This window comes from Cottoperca gobio, chromosome 24 (genome assembly GCF_900634415.1).
Source record: "Cottoperca gobio chromosome 24, fCotGob3.1, whole genome shotgun sequence".
NCBI lineage: Eukaryota > Metazoa > Chordata > Actinopteri > Perciformes > Bovichtidae > Cottoperca > Cottoperca gobio.
The window spans coordinates 16814669-16832181 of record NC_041378.1 but is presented as its reverse complement, the minus strand read 5'-3'; the positions used below and the strand labels follow the sequence as shown (position 1 = coordinate 16832181).

Genomic DNA, 17513 nt, shown 5'->3' with positions numbered 1-17513 from the left:
TCAAAAAGGCTTCCAATTTAAACAATGTCTAAAGAACTGGGAGGCATTTTGACATATGGAATAAAATGAGAGTGTTGTTTTCAAAGTCTGCAACTGATGCAATGGAAACTATCTTGATGAAATGGAGAGAATATGGATGTGGCTGCCACTGGAATGATGGCACATGTCACTCTAGTTATTTAATGTATTATTCTGTTATTTCACATTCTGAAAATAAATATTAGTAAAAGCTAAAGCACTCGAGACAGATTAGATCCGTCTGTATGATTTGCTTCTTTGCACAAAACAGTTCTTCAATACATTTGGAGTGTGTGAAAATATTATTGTTTGACTTGTCTTATCTTTCAAAGGAGGCACTGAATTTCAACACTGTTTTCGTAGTAGCTAAATCCGGCAGCTCAATCTTCAATTATAAAGTCTTTTTGTGCCAGTTTTCAGTAAAGTTGAGTGAGCAGGCAAAACTCCCTGTTTCCCTGTTGACAAGCTGAAATTGGTGATGGATGTGGAATAATAATAATAATGCAGAAAGACGAGCTCTGCTAAAGCAGTTCAGCCAGACATGAGAAAGTTGTTGGTTGGAGACTATTTTACAGCGTGTTAAGAAACACACAGAACAGGAGCTTCAGATTAATGCCTCTGCCAGGATCATCGTCTTCTTATCTGACACGTTCTTATCTTTCTTTTCTGTAAGGGTTGTTTGCACAAGTCATCCAGTTCAGATTCACTTATCACTTTTAACTCTACAAACTTAAATATTAGTAAAAAAATCTTTTTGTCAAACCTCTCAGTAAGTTGGCAAGCCGTGGTGTACATCATATGTAAACTCAATGTGTACAATGTGTTTCTGATTCTGAGGTGTGGCGCTTGTGTTCCTATTGGCAACCCCAGACTGCTAACACTTACACTTTTGTCATGTATGGAATGATTTCATCACTGGGAGCCCATTACAGAATGTAGCACGTGCCATTTAGTGGGTTCACAAGCAACGAGTTACAGCACGTGCCATGTTTAGTGCTCATTTCATCAGCTCTCACAACACGCAACATTATTTTATGACCTTGACTGTTCTTACAGATATTCCAAACATTTGTTTGCAACCAGCTCCAGGATTGGAAAACAATTGCAAAACAATAATAAATGACTGATGATGAATGTATTAGCTTGATTACATCACAGACTTTACAGTTGCAATACACCCAAAAAATGTCCACACAAAGTAGTTATTCAAGCAAACAATTGGGCAATTAGAGGCTTGGAATGACGTCACCATGGTTATGTCTTCACACACCTTTTCAAATGAAATGATTCAGGAAAACTTTCTTGAGCTTCATCCCCCCCTCCTTGTTTCTGTGTAGGTGTGTGTGTGAATGTGAGTCCACACACCTCTTTAGCAGCGCTGTAGTCAAGTGTGGTTGAGCATCTGGGAGTTGAATCATAAAAACTGTCATAACCTTCAACAATACAATGATTCATTTTCCATATTGAAGCAGTCATCACGTTCAAGGCTGAGCACCTTTGCTTTTAGTTACGCAGCAACATGACCTGTTAGACTCATTACACAGTAGTACAGTTTTGTAATGTCATGGTGTATATATGTATTTATACTGTATATGAATCTATTTACCAGGTGACATACTTCCTAATGGCAGCTTTACGACTACGCTTTTTTAGTATTATGGTTAATATGATCTGTTTTCTTTGCTTGTGTTTACACTTTCTTCCCTCCAGCTGACCAGCATGTTCGAGAAGATGAGCAGCTCCAACAGGCAGCTGGAGGACGAGATGAGGGAGCTGGCTGACAAAAAGGAGAGCGTAGCTCACTGGGAGGCCCAGATCACGGAAATCATCCAATGGTGAGACACACGCATACAATAAGACGGCTCATTGGGGCCATTGTAGGTCAAACAAATAATACTAATTGCAGCCGACGGAGGGAGGGTGTAATATTCAGAGAAAAAGGCAGATTTTCCCAGATAAAACTGTACATTTACGTTAAAAAAACTCTAATCAATATGTTGTTTTTGTCTGAAGAGGCCAAATTTAGGCATCGTCTCTTCTGATGTTTATAATAATACGGTGATTCTCTTTCCTTTTTACTAAATCTGATTGCAAAGCATAAGAAACAGCAAGCGGCGGCAGCGGCCCTAATATGTTGTCTCACACACACACACACACACACACACACACACACACACACACACACACACACACACACACACGTATGCACTCAGGAACATTCTCAAATGCCCTCAATACTTGCTGAGGCATATACTTTTCCATTGATGCTGTAGCACAAACTGAAAGAACACTATATTCAGTGGCACACACTCCCATGTTGTATAGTAATGTATTGAGTTCCTCCATACTGTATAACTGCAGTATTTCTCACATGCCTCTGAAGATCTAGAGCTACTTGACCCTCCCTTCCTCTCAGATCATTTCCCATTGCAGCTGACACCCCGCCAGCTGCCCAGCCTCCCTGTTGGACAAGCCTGCAGTCCTCACATAGCACACATACCACACACACGCACACACGATACATCCATCCAGACGCAGAAACACACACACACCAAAGCACACACTCGCATTCCAAACATGCACATACAAATGTCTAGTCTGGAATGTATTTTTAGAAGAATTTAGTGATTCATGTTTCCCCCTGGTGGAGACACTATGCTACTGCAGTGAATCAACTGGGAAGCAGGATCACATAGTGGGTGAAATATTGAATGTAGTCCTCTTATCATGACTTCTTTTTTTGTTCTGATGTTTGAATATGAAACTTTTGTACAACTTAAGTGTGTGTATATTTGAGTTAGGGTCAAAGTTGATGCTTTGAACACTGCAGTGTTTATTCTGCCTGAGTGTTGAGGATAAGTGATGTGCCCAGAGCTGTCTGCACGTGTGTCCATATCTGTTGGTATTTGTGAAGTTACTGATGTGGAAATGATAAAGAGCATACAAAGGTGTCGGATATTCTTAAATGCAGGGTTAAGTAATGTGTGTGTTGGCTTTTAATTTAATTTCTCTTCAGTATTTATGGGTTAAAGTATGTCTTTGAAATGTCTTTGCATGTATAGTAATGCAAATCTGTGCATTTTGTGTGTGTTTGCTGCAGGGTGAGTGATGAGAAGGATGCTCGGGGCTACCTGCAGGCTCTGGCCACTAAGATGACAGAAGAGCTGGAGGGACTGAGAAACACCAGCCTGGGAGCGAGAGCCACGGTGAACACACGCATACAGACACGGTTTTAAAACACTGTTGATGCTGTCAAACTAAATTCCTCTGTATTGTCTGTCAGTCTGTAACAATGAACGGTTTTTCCCTGCATAAGTTTTATTTTTCTAGGATGATGATGATGAATGTTAAGTAAGATGAAGTCTTATTTGGCATTCTTTTACATTTTGAATTTCTGTTGTATTGACAAACAAGTGTAAACTATAGTGATGGTACTAATAGCTCAGCATCACAAGTAGCCTGATGGCTCACTGCTCTTCACTTTCTGTGCCTATCTCTCATTTCTCCTTCCATCTTTCACAGTTTTTCATCCACTAACTTTGTTTTTCTCCATTTCAGGACATGCCGTGGAAGATGCGGCGCTTCGCCAAGCTGGACATGTCGGCCCGTCTGGAGCTGCAGTCGGCCTTAGACGCTGAGATCAGAGCCAAGCAGAGCATCCAGGATGAATTGAACAAAGTCAAAGCCAACAACATGTCCACAGAATGGTATGGACACTTTATAAGCACCGTGAAAGATTTAAGTTTTTCACTGAGAACCGTTAGATTTCTGATAATATGTGATGCATTTCCGTCTCTGATCCACCAGTAAACTGCAGGATGTGGAAAGTAAAAACCAGGAGCTCCTGGCTGAGATCGACAGACTGAAGAAAGAGACAGAAGAGCTGCGGCTACGAAGGGGTACGACTGACGATATATCAAACCACCCGAGTGACGTGGCAATAGTTGTCTTGAGGGACATGAGTGTTAAAATATTTCTTAATAATCTCTACTCTGGCCCCTAACTGGCTAATGGCAAGTAGATGCACACAAATGGCACCATTTTTATTCATTAATTTCACAAACACAGCAATCTTTGCAAACTTGTATTTAAAGATGTATTTGTGTGCAGTTACTCTATACATCATGTGGATACATCATTGCACCAGCGATGTGTGAAACTTCCCGTGACAGATAACCCTAAAAAGAGGGATAACATACGACCAGGGATCCAAAAGAGAAAGTTTAGCGTCAGAAGCCATATTTGAGGAATAAAATCATGTGCTATGTACATGAAAAGGTATTGTTACTCAGGTCATATGAAACACCCCCCACTTCTTAGAAATAGTCCTGTGACTCTTTTTGTTTAAGTCACCCTTTGATGTTTTAATATCACATACTTAACCACGATTGTGTTATTTGTTCTGTGTCTTTAGGTGTCAAGCACCAGGATTCCCAGAATTCCTTCTTGGCTTTTCTCAATGCCCCCACCTCAGCGCTCGACCAGTTTGATGTGAGTATTAAAAGACAAAAGAAATACTTAACGGGCTGATTTTAAATATGGCTGACGTGAGCGACCTATACTTCTTTCTGAAATTACAGATTTTAAATCTATGATCATGAACAGCTTGGAAATCATAAATCTGCCAGTCATAGCATTATGTCTGTGCCTTTTGTTCATGCTTTTATGCTGATTTTTGTTCACATAAATTCCCAGATCTTTATTTTTGTTTTTATCTTTTTGCCTGTTTCCTTGCTCTGATACATCAGGATTCTTATTCCTCATCCTCATCTTCTTTAATTGAGTTTTGGGAAGACGTAAGTTTCTCTTGGTTAGGCGGAAGTCCGTGTGTGTGTGTGTGTGTGTGTGTGTGTGTGTGTGTGTGTGTGTGTGTGTGTGTGTAACAGTAGCTGTATGCAGTAGGAGCATTTTATTAGCGAAGAAAGAGTGTATGTGTATCCATATGGCGTCAGTAAGTTTGTGCCTGTGAATCAGTGTAACTGTGAAGAAGAGCAGGAACACTGCAAAACATATCAGTCCTGTCATTTTAACAAGTTCTGAATCTCATCTATCTTGATAGAAATGAAAAAATACATGGAAAGAGATGAATTAATTAGCTTAGTTTGAATTAGATTGATTTATTTTGCAGTGTTCTGTCCTTGTATTCAGTTGCTTGCTAGTCCTTGTAGGCCAGTGGGCTATTTGAATGGCTTTCTGGTGATAGAACTTGTGTTGAACAGAATCAGTATTTCTCTTTTAAATCCTTCAGATACCGCTTCCTCTTCTGTTTATCTTCTTTAGTTGTTGCCATAAATAGATCTTGAGTTGTCAACAGTTGTCAACAGTGCTCCATATTGACTTTCCAGCTCCCTTCCCATCACCATGCATATTCTTTCCATTTGCACCCATCCGTCCTATCCAGTAGTCTAATGCAGTGGCTCCCAACCAGCTGGGACTTGTGCAAATGCCTGGCAGCTCGTGGAAAGCTCAAATAATGAACTCATCTAAACTAACTATATTCACATTTTGATAGTTAACTAAAAGTAACAGATAAACAGTTGAAATAGTTGGATAAAAGAAGATAAAAGGCTTTATGTTGCTTATATTAAAAAACATTAGAACTTTATTCACTTATTAATTAATAGTGCTATCAAACAGAAAAGGTTGGGAACCACTGAGCTAATGTAATACAGGCTTATATTAGCATTTTCATGTTCCTCCCTCAGTCTGTTGAACAGTTTTCAGCTCTGTTTAGACCTTTCTGATATTCACTCATCTCTCTCTCTCTGCCACTCTCTGCCTCTCCTGCCACTGAAGCGCTCGCCATCTGTTGGCCCAGCTAGCAAAGGCAGACGCGTAAGCACCATCACTGCACTCTGTGATCTCATTGAGCCTTTCTAAATGTGCTGTCACGTTTAATTTGTGTGTGAATTTCCTGTGTGTGTTACCTGTGGCTGTCTGATTGCATGGCAGGGGTTCTGAATTTTAAAATCTTTTATTTGTGTGTGTCAAAGGAGTAAATGTGTTGGATTTTCCATATGTTAATTACAATGGGTATTGCTATGTGTGCTGCCTGCGTGTATTGTGTCGGTGTGTTTTTTCTTTTTCTTCTTCAGTGTAGCTTTGTGAATGGCCATGCATGGTGTATGGTGTACGTTTGGGCGGTCTCAACTTAGCATGGTCACTGGGCTGTGATGTGTTCCCATGTGTTATAATACACAGGGTGCAATAAAGATGTGGTCTCCTTCCTCTGTAGCTTTGAAAGTCCAGTGGATATGAACACATATCTTGACCCCAATATCTGTTTGTACGGTTTTCCATTTGTGTATTATGGCACCCGCTCCTTCTCTCTAAGCATGAATACTGCATATTGTTCTGTGGTTTGTTTGGTTTTAATTAACACTTTACTCCTTTGCCTTTTTGTCTTATCCCCTTCCTCCTCATCTTCCCCATCACCACTTTGTTCCTCTGTGTTTCTCACCTTCCTTTACCCCTCTCATCCTCATCTCCTTTTGTACTTCCATATCTTTATCCTTCATTTCTCTTTCCTTATGTTTCCCTGTGTCCTCTCCTGCTCTTCCATCCTGCCTCTCTCTCCTCAGGTGGACTCTATGGATAACTTCACCCCCTCCAACACGCCATCCAGGGAAGATGACCCAAAGTCCCACCTCAAGTCCCGCTCGCGGTCACCCTCCATGGCTAGTGATATGGAGCCAATAGAGGTCAGACAATCCCTTAGTCTGGGCATGAAACTTGTGTGCAGAAGACTTTTATCCCCCGATTACCAGTTAGAAATCCTGATCCGGATTTCTTCATTTAGAAGATCTGCATAGGAATAATGAAGATTACCAGGCTAGTTTAGCATCAGGAGCCCGTTGCATCTGGCATGGCATCTGTATATCTGGCATGTCCAAGAACAAGACAAATAAATGGGTCCAAATAGTCCTCATACCAATTTAATTGACAATTTTCAATGAAGCTTAAACTGTTACTGAGAGCAACTCACAATACTGAGTTTGTCAAATGGGTCATCCTTTGTGAATTGCAGGTAACTCAATTATAGAGAAATGTGAGCCCTGCAATAAAAAGGAGGAGAACAATGAACTTGGTGTGTTCTCACACTGTTGTCGAACATGGTGATGCGAGTAAATACCAGGTTCCTAATTGGGACTTGTTGTGCTGGTAAATCAAATTTAGAGCAGATATGATTTGCAAGTTCCTCCAGAATAAAAAGTAATAATGGAGGCCTCTCAAAGCTACTTGAACTTGTGTGAACAGGGAATATGCAACATTCCCACATCCTAGTGACAACTCAGACATTGGTCAAACACAGCCAAGGAACAGTTTCTCACTGCTCGATGTTTTCTATGTTCTATCATGCAGTTGATGGACCATCCTCCTCGTACAGTCCAGACCCCCACCATGCGCTCAGGGGGGTACGGCAGTATTGGACGCTCCTCTCCTAAGGTTAGACATTTGTCTGTCGGTTCACGCTTCATTATTGAACCTTCCTGCAACTGACTTCATGTTTGTTAATGACCACGAATTATGTTTCTCTTGCTCATTAATGCTCATTTATGTTTGCTCTTCACAGCCCAAAGCACATCAGTTTGTGGTGAAGTCATTCTGCACACCCACTAAGTGTAACCAGTGCACTTCCCTCATGGTGGGGCTCATACGTCAAGGCTGCACCTGTGAAGGTAAGGACAGGAATAATGAAAGACTGCGGTGGAGGAAAATACAGCAGAGGGGATCTAAACTGTAACTACAAAACTAAACTTAACCCGTAGACACCATTGAACCCCCGATAAAACCTGCTTTACATTTTACTTCAATAATTCCAGTTTATAATCTCATTTTAATATTGAAAATGTATCTCTTGAACCTAAATATTTAAACTCCAAAACTAGCCGGCCTCTTCATTGATTTTAAAATCTGATACTTCAAACACCTCATTTGTCTCCGTCTGTCTCCTTGTCCACAGTGTGTAACTTCTCCTGCCATGTAACGTGTGCGGACAAGGCTCCAGCTGTGTGTCCCGTGCCTCAGGACCAGACCAAGGGCCCGCTGGGTATCGACCCTCAGAGGGGTATAGGTACTGCGTATGAAGGCCACGTCAGGGTGAGTGACACTGACAAAGAGTCTGGTTGTCTTTGCCTCTAGACCAGTGTTTCTCAAACCTTTTCAGACCAAGGACCACTTAACCAATAAAAAAACACTCACGGACCACCTGACTCCCCAAATATCCAAAAACAATAGGCCTGCTTACCACTCCAACAATATATTACAAATGACAGCCTAATAATGAGCTTTATGTGACCTTCTCTATATCGCTCGCTCACACATTAAATCAACAATACAAATACAACCACGGATTCTACAAGCATTTCGTTCATATGCGATTTAACTCCAGATAAGAAGACCACCTGTCTCTCCTGCAAACCAGCATGTTGTGTAAACAAAAGAGGGACTGACCTGAACTACCTCCTGACTTTTGAATTTAATATAAATACCACAGCAGAGGATTCGCTCCCCTGAGCAGCACACGGCAGTCTTACATCTTACGTGTGTGAGTTTGTACATCTTGTTTATGTATAACTCTGCTCCTTCTTGCAAGAATATTGATTAAAACTCTTATTTGATTTTGAGCCTGACTTCGTGGGTTTATTTAAGTATATTTTTCCAACAACGTTAAATGCTGATAGATTGTACACATCAAATGAAACGTAGTCTACATTTATTACTGAGTTTATTACCGAGTGTCAGAGTGAACTTACCCTCAGCAAGATACACAACATGCACCACATTTAGTACGACACAAACTTCCGCTGTGGATTTTCCAAAATAAAATACAGTAACACGATGGTTGCAGGTCCAAGTTTAACAGGGATCTAACAATAAACACAAGTTAATTATTAAATGTACCTTACAAAACACAGCACATTTGCCTCATTCCCGATATCAGTCGACTCGTTCAGTTGCAGTGTGAAAAACTGGCTTTGTCGTAAACGTGTGATCAGCTGATCTTTCACATTTTCAGCCATGGCTGTTATTCGCCGCTGGACCGTGTCATTGGAGAGGGGGACCCTGTTAATTTCGTCGCTTGCTTTCTCCCCAAACAATAAATTAGTTATGATCTTGGCAGCTGGTTTGACTCAATTCTCACCTATCGAATGAGGTTTACCTGTTTTTGCGATGAGAAGGGATACCCTGTATGATGCCTCTGTAGCCTTCGCAGTTTCCCCCGGTGAAATAAACTGTGATGGCGACTTCGTCATTTGTTTCTTGAGTTCATCACGTTCTCTCAAAAACACTTAAAGGTTTCCCAGTGTAATCTTTGTGTTCGCTCTCAAAATGTCGCTTGAGCTCAGCAGGTTTCATAGCCTCGTTCGCCAACGACTCGTAGCACAAAGCAAAGTGTGGATTGGGATCCTCTTCATCTCCGGACCAACCAAATCCAAATCTTATGTAGTCGCTGTGATATTTTCTTTTCACTTTAGCGCTGGACTTTCCACGTTCAAGCCGAGTTTCATGGCGAACCGCTCTCCTGGGACTCAGTAACGCACACCAAATGACTTGTTGCAGCTGCTTCAGGACGACGCACCTTGCCTGTCGCGTCAGATTGTTCATTTCATTTTCTTTTAACTGACCCTGTCTTTAGCCATCGATCCATCTTGTCAGTTGACCGCTCAAATTGACCACGCAGATCATTTATGGCGAAAGAACGTAAAACAAACCTACGCAGCTGCGTAATCTGACTTGGCATCTTTCTAGTTATTTATATCTATAACACTGTAGAATGTATTTTAACTATGACCTTAGGTACTGGTCCATGTGTTATATCACTCAACCATCTTTGTCTCTGTACTAGGTGCCCAAACCGACAGGGGTGAAGAAGGGCTGGCAGAGGGCGATGGCTGTGGTGTGCGATTTCAAACTGTTTCTCTACGAACTGGGAGAAGGAAAAGCTACGCAACCAAGTGTAGTCGTCAGCCAAGTCATAGATATGAGGTAAGAGAAGTTTAGAAACTTTTGTTAGTGATTTATAAATACCTCCTAACATTTCTTCTGGATGTTCAGTCCAAGAGGTTTTACTATGTACTGCAATCAAACAATAGAAACACATTTTTTCTTTGTTTTAATTCATTATAATAACTCTTATTATTCGTGTTCTTCTCATATCGTTTGACATTGTTTGTTTATATAGAAAAGAAGCGTGACAATGCCATGTTTTCTTATCTTTGAAAATGGTGTTTCCCAATAAACACATTTAAAGAATTTACTGTTATAGATGACAAAACAGCAAAAAAGCTGAAACTAGAGAATGTATCTAAAGGATTAATAGTCTAACCTTTGATCTCATTCCTGTCATCCAGGGATGAAGAGTTTTCAGTCAGTTCTGTCCTGGCCTCTGATGTCATCCACGCCAGCCGCAAAGACATCCCCTGTATATTCAGAGTAAGTTTTCTTGTTTTTCCACAACCAAAAGTTTCAAACATAATCGTAATCCTAATAACTTCTGATATTCTTTTCAACATCCAATGTGACCTTTCACCTGCACTCTTCTCTCCTCAGGTGACGGCGTCCCAGCTCTCCCCCTGCAGCAACCACAAGCCCTCCATCCTGATCCTGGCCGACAGCGATCAGGAGAGAAATAAATGGGTGGGCCTTCTCAACGAGCTGCACCGCATCCTCAAGAAGAACAAGCTCAAGGAGCGCTTCGTCTACGTCCCCAAGGAGGCTTACGACAGTACCCTGCCGCTCATCAAGACAACACAGTCTGCTGCTATCATAGGTGGGCCCTCACTCTCTGTACTACAAGAGGTATTATAGGAAGCAAGTCATCTAGATCCCAGATGTGCGTGCTCTCCGTTATCATCTGTAACCTCTGGTCTCTCTGCAGTCATTATCTCAACAACAGATGGTTCCTTCTTTAGTCTAGTTGTTCCAAGTGGAGCTTTTTACAAAGACAACTAATTAGATCACAGGAACTCTCATGTTAAAATAGAAACTAGCAGAAAGAACATTTTCTGCACAGAATGTCCTTTCCGTCCTCTTACTGACTCTAAAAATGTCCACGGCATGTTCTTGCTTAATTTGCTTCCCCCTTAGATCACGAGCGTGTCGCCCTGGGCAACGAGGAAGGTCTTTTTGTCATCCATGTCACCAAAGATGGTAAGATTCAATCTTTAAGTTCTGTTCTGTGTTCGAGCTCACTTATTTCCCCACTAGTGCTGTTTTCAAATGTGTTTGCATTAAGACAAATCCCAAAACTGCCTGTGTCTGTTCTCTCATCCCCACTTCTGTATTCCCTCCTTGCTTCCTTAGAAATAATCCGGGTGGGTGACAACAAGAAGGTGCACCACATCGACCTGATTTCCCAGGAGCAGCTGCTGGCGGTCATCTCTGGCAGGAACCGTCACGTCCGTCTCTTCCCCACGCAGGCCTTAGACGGTCGCGAGACCGAGTCCTACAAGCTCGCTGAGACGAAGGGCTGCCAGACCATCGTCTCCGGCCCCGTCCGCAACGGCTCGCTCACCTGCCTCTGCGTGGCCATGAAGAGACAAATCATATGCTACGAGGTCAGAAACACTGTTTATTAACACTGAATAGTAGACCAAATAATTAGTTATTTCAAGCTTCAGTTCTATTTTGGTCTTTTTTTAAATCTAACTCGTATTATTTGCTGCTGTATAAATCTCTTTGTCCTCCTGCCCTCCAGGTGAATAAGAGTAAAGCACGTCACCGTCGGCTGCGAGAGGTGCAGGCCCCGGGGGCCGTTCAGTGGATGGGTCTGCTCAGTGAGCGTCTCTATGTAGGATACCAGTCTGGCTTCACCCGCTACAGGTACTGATCAAGTGCAGTGGAGACGTTCCTCTAATGGTTTAAAATATCTGTTGTGTGTGTTTTAAGATTCAGTGGTGTTAGAAGTATTCAGATCCTTTACTTAAAGTACTAATACCACACTGTTAAAATACTCCACTACAAGTCCTGCGTTCAAAATATTATCAGCAAAATGTACAAACAAGTACGAATGTTGTAGTAAAATGTTCCCGGTCAGTGTTTATTATATATAATGATCTTTGATGCATTAATGTGTATGTTGCATTTTACAGCTGTAGATGTTTACGGTTGTGCTCATTTTAACTCCTTTATAAAATAAATAATAATATTAATAAATAATATAATAATAATATTCTGTTGGGTAGTTTAATCTACAGCAATGCATCATATTTAATAAGATGATCATATGTTTGTAGCGTCTCTGTCCTGTGAGAAACACGTCTCTATAAAGTCCACTTTTCACTTGTCAGCTTTGTGTCGATACATTTTCTATATATATATAATGTGTGTGTATATATATGTATATATGTGTATATATATGTATATATGTATATATATATATATATAATGTGTGTGTATATATGTATATATATATATATATATATATATATATATATATATATATATATATATATATATATATATATATATATATATGTATATATAAATGTATAAAATTTCTTATTAAATTATGCATATATGATAAATCTAACCTCCACAGTGTCCATGGTGACATGTCCCCTGTCAACCTGCTCCACCACGAGGACCACACCCTGGCCTTCATCCCCCAGCAGAGCCTGGAAGCCCTCTGCGCCGTGGAGATTTCCAGCAAGGAGCTGCTGCTGTGCTTCAGCTCTATCGGAGTATATGTGGACTCGCAGGGCCGCAGGTCACGTCAGCAGGAGCTGATGTGGCCGGCTATTCCCAACTCTGCCTGTGAGTGCTGGAATACAATGTTTGTTTCTATGGTGATCAAATGAAGAGGCAGATTAAGAAACAAATGCTGTTTCCTTTTGTCCAGGCTACAACGCCCCTTACCTGTCAGTGTACAGCGAGAACGCTGTCGATGTGTTTGATGTCAACACCATGGAGTGGATTCAGACCATCCCTCTCAAGAAGGTCAGTGCTGTTGTGGAGGTGACTGAAGCTTCTGAAAGTCATTTCGACAACTGGAGGCATCTCTGGCTCCACCTGCTGGATTAAATGAATGAAGCCTATTTGCCTCTGTCACCATAGTAACCTGATTTATTCTTCTGATTGCACCTGATCTTATTATTAGATAAATTAGGTCCACATTGTGAAGTTGACTTTACTTCAGATTTACATAATAGAATACATTTCTAGAATAAAGCAGATGATTATTGATCAGAACTCAGTTGTGGAAAATGACATAATGATGGATTCCTCTGCTTCACCTTCAGGTGCGACCTCTGAACGTTGACGGCTCTCTGAACCTACTGGGACTAGAAACAGTCCGGCTTATCTACTTTAGAAACAAGATGGCGGGTAAGAATTCACAAGCGTATTGTGTGTATTTTATATCTGGCTGCTCCAGCAGCATGTGTAGCTGCAGTTGTGATTGCAGCACTTCTTCCCACTGTGTAACCCTTCCTCTGCTCATTATGTAATATGTTTTGTAGAACAACAGTAACATGGGTAACAGTGAAAAGTTTGACATGCCACCCAACCACCAGAGTGAATTTGCAACACTTTGTAGTCTCTCACGTAAACACGCCTGTGGCTTTGTTGTGATCTTCCAGAGGGTGATGAGCTGGTTGTCCCAGAGACGTCAGACAACAGCAGGAAGCAGATGGTGCGCAGCTTGAACAACAAGAGACGCTTCTCCTTCAGGGTGCCAGAGGAAGAGCGGCTTCAGCAGAGGAGGTAGTTTACCTGCAGCACCTAGAGATTTACACCTGCTCTGTATCTCCACAGTTTCAGCCTTTTGAGTTATTTATATATTTATATTGTTTTATATTTCACAATCTTCTGCAATTGTGTTTCCAGGTTAAGTCTCGGCTTATTGTGTATCCTCTGTTAATCTATTTATTTGTCCTGTCTGTGTTTTCATATGAAATGTAATAACCCCTGGACCAATCAGTAACAGTACTGACACCACCGCTGTATTAAAAGCTAATAAGATGTGCAGGCGTTGGGAGTATAAACTAATAATTTTCAACAATGTAGTCCCAAAAATAAAATCATCAAATACACTTGCTTGTACAACTGCAGGGGAACCAAGACCATTGTTGCCCTTAAGGTACGAGTCATGCTTAATGGAGGAGAGAACAGATGAGTGGGGATTAAAGCCACATTTTAGTTTCACTCTCTGCACGGCTGCACTCGGTCTGTTCCAGTCACTCTGAAGCTCTTTGTGCCTCGACTTATCTTTTGTGTGTGTTTGTGATGGCAGAGAGATGCTGCGAGATCCAGAGATGAGGAACAAGCTGATCTCCAACCCCACCAACTTCAACCACGTGGCCCACATGGGACCAGGAGACGGGATCCAGATCCTTAAAGACCTGCCCATGGTACAGACATAAATATACACGTGTATATTACATAATAGCAGACGAGCACACAGCTATTGATGGGACGATATAGGATTTTGACGCAGATCGCATTAAAAACACTCACAGTAAGGTGATCGTGGCGAATTTCAATTATGGGGATAATTAATAAATAAATATTTACAATAATTGTGAATATCCTCACGAGCTGCCTGGCTCGCTACCATGGAGAAGTGAAAAATAGAGCCTGAATAATAAATAAAGAACCTTTGTATCCTTTATTTATGCACGGGGAACTTATGATTAATGATGACCCTATTTAAGATTGATTGTTGGTTTTTCCCGAAAAAAAAGATGTTCAGTAAAAGAACGATGTGTCCTATCTCCGATGCAATAACAATATTTGTTTCTTAACAAAATGTAAGTGTATTAATTCCAGTTCGTTTAAAAGTTTTAAGCACATTTTGATGAATGTGGGGATAATAATGTGAGTCGTAATTATTTTGAGCAGGAAAATCGTGACATGAAATTAGTATATCGTCCCGTGCCTACACACGGAAAACACACGGGCAATAAGCACGTGTACACACACACACACACACGCGCACACACACACACACACACACACACACACACAGAAACATACATAAGAAAACAGACACACTTGGGAATGTTTGAGATGTGTGTGTAGCCCTGCCTCCACAGAACCAGCAGCCCCCCCTTTGTCCTTTATCCTTTCATGCGTACTGTAGCATGCCAACACTGAGCAGAGACGGTTTCCATTTTATTCCCTGCTTTGTAAGATAACCTGGAAGGCTTGGTTGAATCACATGCTGAACCTCCTCCCCCTCATATTCCCTAATGTTCCTTTAGTGTCTCATCCTCTCATCTCGCTCCTCCGGACCAGCTGTGCTTTTATAGAGGCCATGCATGTCTATCTGCCCAAACCTCAGTGGCCAATCACACGAGGGCATCCTTTGTGTTCAGCTGTAGCGCATGTAGTGTGTGTCACTGCTTCCTCCTCACTCCTGTCCCCTGCACTGCACTCTGTGTTGTGTGTGCGCGTGTGTGTTTGCTCTGTGCGTGTTTAAACCAGAACGTCCGTGTTCAGGAAAGTCGCGCGGGCTTCAGCGGGTCAGTCAGCATCCCCTCCATCACCAAGAACCGGGCCGAGCCGGGCCGCTCCATGAGCGCCAGCAGCGGACTGGGCATACGTGAGTACCAGAGCCACTTATGGAAGTCCACCCGTGCAGCATGAAAGTGTTTTCAAGTCGCTTCATGTTTGGTGCTTCTCCCTGACTTCCTCCTCTCTCTCCAGGCTCGTCCTCCCAGAACGGCAGCGCCCTCCGCAGAGAGCTGTCAGGAGGAAGCTACGGGTCGTCCAAACGGCAGACCATGACCTCTCCCTCCGAGAGCTCCCTGTCCTCTGGTGGAGGCATGGACTGTGGCGACGCTCCACTCTCACAGTTTGACAGAGAGGTCAGTTAATACATAGAAATTGAACATACAGCTTCGTGTGCGGTTGACTGTAAACATTAGAAGATTTGACGTAAAACACTTTAAGAGAGGTTAGGTGTGGATGGCTTAAACAACTAATCTTTCTACTAACCGATGGTTCAAATCCGGCTGATAGTTAGTGTCAACCCAACATCAGCTTTGTATGAACAAGTCCAAATGCACATCATGATTGTTTCCTTACCATGCGATTGTAGAAGCTAGACATGAAATGATCAAATATTAGTAAAAAAAAGCAATAACATTGTTCCCCATTGAAAGAACTCCTCCCTCTATCCCATCCGTCACACACATCCCAGCCTCTGGGTGCAGGCCTCTCACCTCATCCCACTTCTCCGCTCGCTCCTTTCTCCCAGTATAGACTGTTATTGCCTTCCCATGGTACCTGCTTTAGGTGTAGCTCGGGCTAGCTGTTGCCTCCAGTTACTGAAGGAAATGCGTACTAGTGTTTATTATGTCCCTGCAACAGTTTCTTTAAGACCTCAAATCTAAGTTGAGTCGGGCAGAGTGACGTCACCTGAACCCTGCAACATTGGTTGTATATATTTCCAACAGACGGATCAAACATAGCTTTTGCGTTTCTTTGGGCAACTTCTACCCCCATACACACACCCCACCCTCAAAGCGCCTGCAATCCTTCCTGTGGCTCCCCCATCGTCATGGCCCATCAACCTGGACGCTGTCAGCTCCATTTTGCCCCATTCCTCGCCTCCCTTCACCCTCACTCAGCCCTGCCTCCCCCTCCCACCCCGGCATGTTGTCTGTGGGCTGGGCGCTGAGTCTGAACTCTCCTCTGCAGTGGCAGGCAGTCTCACCGTCGGAGAAGACCCCCGATCTGAAAAGGGCTTTAAGGACCCTGCTTAGTAAGATGAAGGTAATGTCAAAAGCTGCAACAAAACACACAACTGACAGCACCGTGTCACTGAATATATGCACCCACATGCAGAACACACTGTGTCATATCAATATCTATAAACACTTTAGCATTCACATGTGAAGCCAAACTTCGGCCGTGCCACAGCTCTCGCTGCACCATCTCAGCCCCGCCACATCAGCAGCATCTGATGGTTTGTCACATCTTTCACTGGAGCATCAGCTGCACCATCAGTCTGTCCCTCACTTGGCCTCCATCATTTTTTGGTTGCTGATTAAATGGTGCAAACGCTGCTGCTAGGCCATGTTCTCCACAGTCACAGAGCATGTCTGCTTCCACACGGCTCCCTGACAGCCTGCTCATGTTTCTCACCAGGAGCTGTCCAGCTCACAGCACAACTAGGCCACACAGATATAAATAATATAATATATAAAGTGTGCCGTGTAGTCTGTGCTCAGGCTCCCACCAGCATCCTGCAGGATGCTACTCTTTCTGTAATGATCAAATGCATCCAAGTGATGGATTACAGATTGGACTAGAATACATCGCAGTGATTCTGATGCACATCTGTGCTTCCCATGCCTGATGAGACATAATGTCACATTGACAAAGACCTTTACACAATGTAGCTGGGCAGTGCTGCTCAACACACACGCAGCACCTCTGTAGTCACTTTAAATCTCAATCAGAAATACTTTATTGATCCCGGGGGCGAGATTGGGTTACAGTCGCTCGCGTTCTAAAATCTAAATATACACATAGAGAAATGATTT

At 42.4% G+C, this 17513-nt stretch overlaps 1 protein-coding gene across 4 annotated transcripts in view; it reads left to right on the top strand.

Moving 5' to 3' along the window:
* cdc42bpab (CDC42 binding protein kinase alpha (DMPK-like) b) overlaps positions 1-17513 on the top strand; it is a 77727-nt gene that overhangs the window by 55451 nt on the left and 4763 nt on the right. The window contains exons 19-42 of one of the 4 annotated variants that reach the window (XM_029462662.1): positions 1729-1853; positions 3119-3224; positions 3577-3725; positions 3826-3917; positions 4433-4509; positions 5815-5853; positions 6600-6719; positions 7381-7464; positions 7592-7697; positions 7982-8118; positions 9869-10008; positions 10374-10455; positions 10573-10792; positions 11110-11172; positions 11326-11579; positions 11720-11844; positions 12563-12777; positions 12863-12960; positions 13263-13347; positions 13602-13725; positions 14255-14372; positions 15463-15565; positions 15670-15830; positions 16666-16740. In XM_029462662.1, the coding sequence (XP_029318522.1) occupies positions 1729-1853; positions 3119-3224; positions 3577-3725; positions 3826-3917; positions 4433-4509; positions 5815-5853; positions 6600-6719; positions 7381-7464; positions 7592-7697; positions 7982-8118; positions 9869-10008; positions 10374-10455; positions 10573-10792; positions 11110-11172; positions 11326-11579; positions 11720-11844; positions 12563-12777; positions 12863-12960; positions 13263-13347; positions 13602-13725; positions 14255-14372; positions 15463-15565; positions 15670-15830; positions 16666-16740 (2898 nt within the window). Of the gene's footprint in view, positions 1-1728; positions 1854-3118; positions 3225-3576; positions 3726-3825; positions 3918-4432; positions 4510-5814; positions 5854-6599; positions 6720-7380; positions 7465-7591; positions 7698-7981; positions 8119-9868; positions 10009-10373; positions 10456-10572; positions 10793-11109; positions 11173-11325; positions 11580-11719; positions 11845-12562; positions 12778-12862; positions 12961-13262; positions 13348-13601; positions 13726-14254; positions 14373-15447; positions 15566-15669; positions 15831-16665; positions 16741-17513 lie in introns of all 4 variants that reach the window. The other 3 variants (XM_029462661.1, XM_029462663.1, XM_029462664.1) reach the window with 3 other exon arrangements.